This window comes from Sphaeroforma arctica (assembly GCF_001186125.1).
Source record: "Sphaeroforma arctica JP610 unplaced genomic scaffold supercont1.1177, whole genome shotgun sequence".
Taxonomy (NCBI): Eukaryota; class Ichthyosporea; order Ichthyophonida; genus Sphaeroforma; species Sphaeroforma arctica.
In genome coordinates this window covers 1-5,952 of record NW_014039381.1, presented here as the reverse complement: position 1 = coordinate 5,952, position 5,952 = coordinate 1, and the positions used below count along the sequence as shown (strand labels likewise).

At 43.9% G+C, this 5,952-nt stretch overlaps 2 protein-coding genes across 3 annotated transcripts in view; one reads left to right on the top strand and one right to left on the bottom strand.

Moving 5' to 3' along the window:
* The window catches only part of SARC_10228, a gene marked incomplete at its 5' end in the record, with an annotated part of 17,241 nt that extends 13,766 nt beyond the window's left edge, over positions 1-3,475 (top strand). For both annotated transcript variants that reach the window (XM_014295738.1, XM_014295737.1), the window contains 5 exons: positions 190-409; positions 856-953; positions 1,522-1,665; positions 2,716-2,797; positions 3,185-3,475. In XM_014295738.1, the coding sequence (XP_014151213.1) occupies positions 190-409; positions 856-953; positions 1,522-1,665; positions 2,716-2,797; positions 3,185-3,230 (590 nt within the window). The remainder of the gene's footprint in view (positions 1-189; positions 410-855; positions 954-1,521; positions 1,666-2,715; positions 2,798-3,184) is intronic.
* Positions 3,476-4,279: 804 nt separating this feature from the next.
* SARC_10227 (hypothetical protein) lies at positions 4,280-5,767 on the bottom strand. Its single transcript, XM_014295736.1, has 2 exons — positions 5,569-5,767; positions 4,280-4,910 (listed from the first exon to the last, which is right to left on the bottom strand). The coding sequence occupies exons 1-2, from the start codon at positions 5,696-5,698 to the stop codon at positions 4,759-4,761; spliced, it is 282 nt and encodes a 93-aa protein (XP_014151211.1). The 5' UTR covers positions 5,699-5,767; the 3' UTR covers positions 4,280-4,758.
* Between the last annotated feature and the right edge of the window lie 185 nt (positions 5,768-5,952).

The window sequence follows — 5,952 nt, the reverse complement described above, 5'->3', positions numbered from 1 at the left end:
TGTGTGTGTGTGTGTGTGTGTGTGTGTGTGTGTGTGTGTGTGTGTGTGTGTGTGTGTGTGTGTGTATGTATGTATATATGTATGTATGTATGTATGTATGTATGTATGTATGTATGTATGTATGTATGTATATATATATATACGTTGTCTATCACTCACCATCCGGATACTTGCTCCTCCTGTGTGCAGGCCTGCGTCAACACAGCAACCTCATGGGCGAACCTGTGGAGAACCAGATCTATGTGCACTCCAAGTTATTAATAGCTGACGATAACACCGTCATCTGCGGATCTGCGAACATCAACGACCGATCAATGCTGGGCAGTCGAGATAGTGAGATTGCCGTCATGATCCAAGATGAAGATTTTGAGGACGGGATGCTGGATGGACTCCCGGTCCAGTGCGGCAGGTGCGAAATATTTAAGTTGTATTTACATATATATCTACTTTTATATATATGTCTCTCTGTATATATATATATATATATATAAATCTTGAATCTTAAATCCTGCTAACTCTTGTATATGTGTACACCTAGGTTCTTACACTTGTTTGCCTGCTATCTTTATTTGTATGTATATCCTAAATTGAACATCTGTTTACCTGATAACTGCTACACGTGTTTCCATTCTATCTCTTTCATTTGTACCCGTTCTAGCAATTAGGTTCATAACAGTTACATGACATATATTTGTCTCACTCCTATTTATACAAGTGTTCTTCCGCACCTCTTTTGCACCCATTACTTGAAACTGACATAAATCCATACTAGTGCTTCTAGTCGTATCATTCTCAGCGTTATATTCCTACGTTTCAATACTCACACACACACACACACACCTCCTATATTTCTAGATACGCCAAAAGTCTTCGCAAGCGTATCTTCGCTGAGCATTTGGGGCTTACTGAGGATGAGGCTGGCAAGGATGTGGTGGCCGATGACTTCTTCGATGGTATGTGCGTCTTTGTCCTGTCACGCGCTATCCTGTCACGTCATTCGTATGGTGTTATGTCATGTCATGGCATGTCATGATATTCCGTGACGTGTTGGGTCATGTCATGATATTCCCTGTTGTGTCATGTTGTGTCATGTCATGTCGTGTCATGATATTCCGTGTCGTGTTGCGTCATGTCACGTGTTGTCATGTCATTACATATTGGGACAGGATTGGATGCGGGTATAGAGAACACTTGTGCGCCAGTGTTATATCTGGCACGCGTGAGAGTCCTTCGACTGCAGTGCAGTAGTGCTAACCGATTCAGAGCCTCACATTTGGTTAGTATGTCGGCAACAAAGGGCACTCTACGAGGCTATTCAGAAGATTTAATATACGTGCGATTACGAAACTCCAACCCTAAACCCTAAACCCTGAACCCTAAACCCTAGAATCCTCAACATACATGCGGTTTCATTCGTTCGTAATTCGGTAATGCGGTGCGCCATAAGATCATGCAGAAGGTTGTATACGCATACGAATAACCTGGTACTCTATTGGATCGATCCTTTCCTATTTTGGCCAGGTGTCTGGACTGCGAGAGCGCTGGCCAACACCGAGATATACGAGCGCGTATTCCGCACGGTGCCAAACAACCACGTCCACTGCTGGGAAGATCTCGAAGATTGGAAAGCTGAGGTGACTGTAGCTGACAGTGACCCCGACAAAGGTAAGCCAGGACCATTATAGGATGGAGGCCCATTTAATGGCTGTTTCTTTTTATCTTGAGGCCCTTCCGTGTGTGCGCGCTTACATGCACGCGGGTATTGGGAGTGCTTGGGTGCGTATAGCTGAAGTGTGTGCGAGAGCCTACGAGTGTTTAGTGTCGCTCTGGAGTGGTGCGCTACTCTAATGGAGAATCAGAGTGGGCAGATGTGTAGTACTCCGTTAAAGTGGAGAGTACTGCGGTTCAAGGGATTAGATGTAACTTCAAGCGCATTTTAAGGGACTAGATGCGTCTTAGAGTGCATTTTAAGGGACTGGATGCGTCTTAGGGTGCATTTCAAGGGGCTAGATGTGCCTTAGAGTGCATTTTAAGGGACTAGACGTGTCTTAGAGTGCATTTTAAGGGACTAGATGTGTCTTAGAGTGCATTTTAAGGGACTGGATGCGTCTTAGAGTGCATTTTAAGGGACTAGATGTGTCTTAGAGTGCATCATTTTAAGGGACTGAATATATTTTGAGTACATATACGTAACTTCGGTCTATCGCAATATGGGCGGCTGTAATATCTTGGTGGTGACTTCCTTGTAGTCAAATCTGTGACCCGCCCCTCCCGGTGTTGTTGAAGGTTGTCGCCACTTCTCCAATCGAATTTGCGGCGCTTATTGTCAATATTGGTGCCATTGGTTTAGGTTTTCTGTAGATATAACGGGGTGTCGTGCCTTCTAAAAAAATACTTTTACTCGATTCAGTCTGTCATGTCATACAAAGTTCCTGGGCGCCAGCTGTGTACATGTTATTTGTCGCAAATTCGTGTGGAGTGTGACAGCGGTTAGTCTGTTACCCTGCGATTGCTGACATCTACCAGTTCCACGAATGAGAAGCACGTCTTACTAATATTGGCCCGTGGCTCTAGCTGTCTCTGATACAAACATTTATACAGTGTTTGGTAGCTTCGTTTCTATCCTGCTGTACTTGATACGATAGCCCATTTCGATTACGCGCATAGCTGAACTTCTTTTCTTTCTTTATTTCTTTCTTTTTCCTCCGCATTTAGCCTTCCAGGAGCTGCTTTCAATCAGGGGCCACATTGTTGATATGCCGTTCGATTTCCTGAAAGAAGAGAACCTCGGTCCGAGGTAAATATTCATATATTTATTTAATTTATGTATATATATATGTGTGTGTGTGTGTGTGTGTGTGTGTGTGTGTTATAGTGACGATTTGGACTATTATAGGCTTATCTTGTTTAAGATCCTGTCAGCTACAAACTTGACGATTGCTAAGTTCGTACCTAGTTACCTATTTTGGGGTATTCTGATATGTACCTGTCCTTCCTATTTCAGATTTTGAGATAGCTGATATCGTTAATAGTGACAGTACCAGCCTGCATTCATCGATATTCGGCATTCACATCCCCATATTAGCCATGTGCGTGGCGTTTTAGTATCATATGCCTATCACGCCGGATGAATCTAGGTGACCTGTATGCCATCGTCTCAATATTAAACTTTCATTCCTTGCAGTCGGTCCACTAGAGAGGGGTGGGTTCCTATGAAGACGTTCACGTGATGGATCGCCCCTTCTTGAGCATATCCGAAATAAAGTGGGCAACACCACCAATAGCAGTGGAAAGGGGTCCAAGATAATCTTCAGTTGTGAGGCATTGAACTCTCACATGTATCTCAAGACTATCAACAGGCACCAGCGGATCGATGCCGAAATCAGGCTCTACGACAGTACCCACATCATCATAAGCAACGTGAGAGCATTATAGGCGAAGCAGTTAAATAAACCGCCAGCACTGGCTACTGCAGATTTGTGTGAATAGTACCGAACCATTCGATTGAAACCGGCGCTAGGCTAGGCACTGCAAACGAAGACTAAGGAAGTATTTGGCTTAGGTTTCCAAACAAGACATATTCTCCTCGCATCGCATACAAGTTCCTATGTGGAGTGTCATCGCATACAAGTTCTTATGTAGAGTGATTATCAGAGGCAGTGCTGTAATCTTTCCTTCACATCGAGTAATCATGAGATCGTTGATTGTCTATATACACTTGTCACATATAGACTTGTCAGACTATCGTTGATTGTCCATATTGACTTGTCATATATAGACTTGTCATACTATCGTTGATTGTCTGTATAGACTTGTCATATATAGACTTGTCAGACTATCGTTGATTGATTATATAGACTTGTCAACGAAGGTGATTTCACGCACCTTGGACGAACCGAATCTTCGGTAAAAATGCTAAAAGAAACTTCTACATCTCGACAGTTTGCATATTTTTAGTCATATTATAGTCAAAAGATTTTGTGTAAATCAATGCAAATACATTTAAATATTGCATTTGTTTTCCCGCCGCTCCAATATTAATATCATAAGCTGCACATATATACAGGCAACTAGCTGTTGCATTCGTACCTTCCAATAACAACCAGATGTGATAGCCCAACTTGTGTTCCCACCGATAAACACTCGCTCAATGGTGAGGAGGACTATGCCTCGCACCCGAGCGAAAGGAGCACCTAAACTTGTAGTCTCGGCAATAATCTCAGCGCTTGAACAGTTGGCGCGACAAAACTAATCGTTAACTCGACAAAACTAATCAAAAGCGAGGACACGCATGTTGTTTAATCGAGGATACACATGTTATTTGATAATAGTAGGCCCAACCGCCAGCACGCTTGGCAAGGTAGTGAAGCGAACTCGGCTTGCTGATGTGCTTGTGTTATTTTACAGCTGACGGGCTGTCAAGCATTGCGTGGATGAATACGTGGTTACCATACCCACCAATGTGACGTGAGTATTAAAGCTCGCCGATATATCAGATAGTCGGCGTCGACTTATGTCCCGATACCATCGCCTGGTAGGAGAGATGCATTCCGCCTGACGAGCAGAAAATGTGGAAATTGAGGGTTTCCTTGTATCAATATGGAACTGTATTCATGTTCAAGCCTGAGATCAACACCGGCACCTATCACGAACTCACACAACACAAGATAGGCCATACCGAGCCAACCACTTCATGCCTCAAAGTTGACCGAATGTTTTAATTAGGGAACCATGTGAACTGTCCGATAATCATTTGCATCAGCGCCTGCGCTCGGCTCCACGAGGTAAACCTTTCCAAAGCTCGTGATGCGCTGGGGTGATTGGATCCGTCCCGTTGAGCATATCTTCAACGAATGGCCACTGATCACTTCCGAAGAACACCTCATCCTCCTCATCAGGTTGTTTCGCATCTGGCAGGATGTGCACAATGGTCATTTGTATGGAGTGGTTGGTTCGCGCTTGAAAGCGTATACAGGTTTTGACACGAATCTGTAGACTCCCCAAAAAGGTCAACGAGCACATATGCACGGCGCATTGCTATACGGAATGAGAACATTCCGTTCAATGAACCTGTAAAACAAGGTGTATCTGTAAACACAGAGACAGTGGCTCAGGATACACTCGCTGAAACCAGCAAGTGAATGTCTGCATTCTAATTCTTTTACACGCTACAGTGCGACTAGTGACACTAGCAAATCAGAGCTCACCGACAGACGTAAGACACGAATAGCAGCGTCGCGTGCGACCTTCCTGACATTCGCCTGTAGTATTTGCATTAATGATCTTGCATTTTCATACGCACAGATAGCTGGCTCACAGAGCTCTCGAGTGATACAAGCGGCAAAAACTGCATGTCAAAACTACACCATTGCAATCAAAATATTAAATTAATCAGACAAACTACAGATTTAGTTCACATACTATGGTGTCCTCTAAGGAATCACATACGCACTTGAATTGATGATTGCAAAATTAACTTGCAGATGGACTACGCTGAACCCACACGTCTACCCATGCTGATACAGGAGGTATATCAGAAAATGCAGTTCCATATAGACACAGACATACTCGGGACTGCGTAGGAAGGTACTCCGAACACCCCCTCGTCGACGGCCTGTTGCGTGTTTGTTCTCAGCTGCTGCTTTATCGCACTCTGTTGACTCCGGTCACACGCACTGTCTGCTTCCATCCCGCTCATGCCAGAACTTCTCAGTATTTCAGCCAGAACATCTATTTTGGTAATGTCTTGGCCGTCTCGCCAGCAGCCTGCCACATACGATGGTGTATTTATGAGCCTATGAGTTTCGAATAAGAATTTCACATTCACTACGGTTGAAGTTCTTCGAGCAAACAAATACAAATATGAGGTGAATACTGTATTGCTCTGCCGGATGTGCAGGTCTAGGTGGACAAGAAACCTAACTCTGATGCTGTATTTTAGCGACGAAGTGG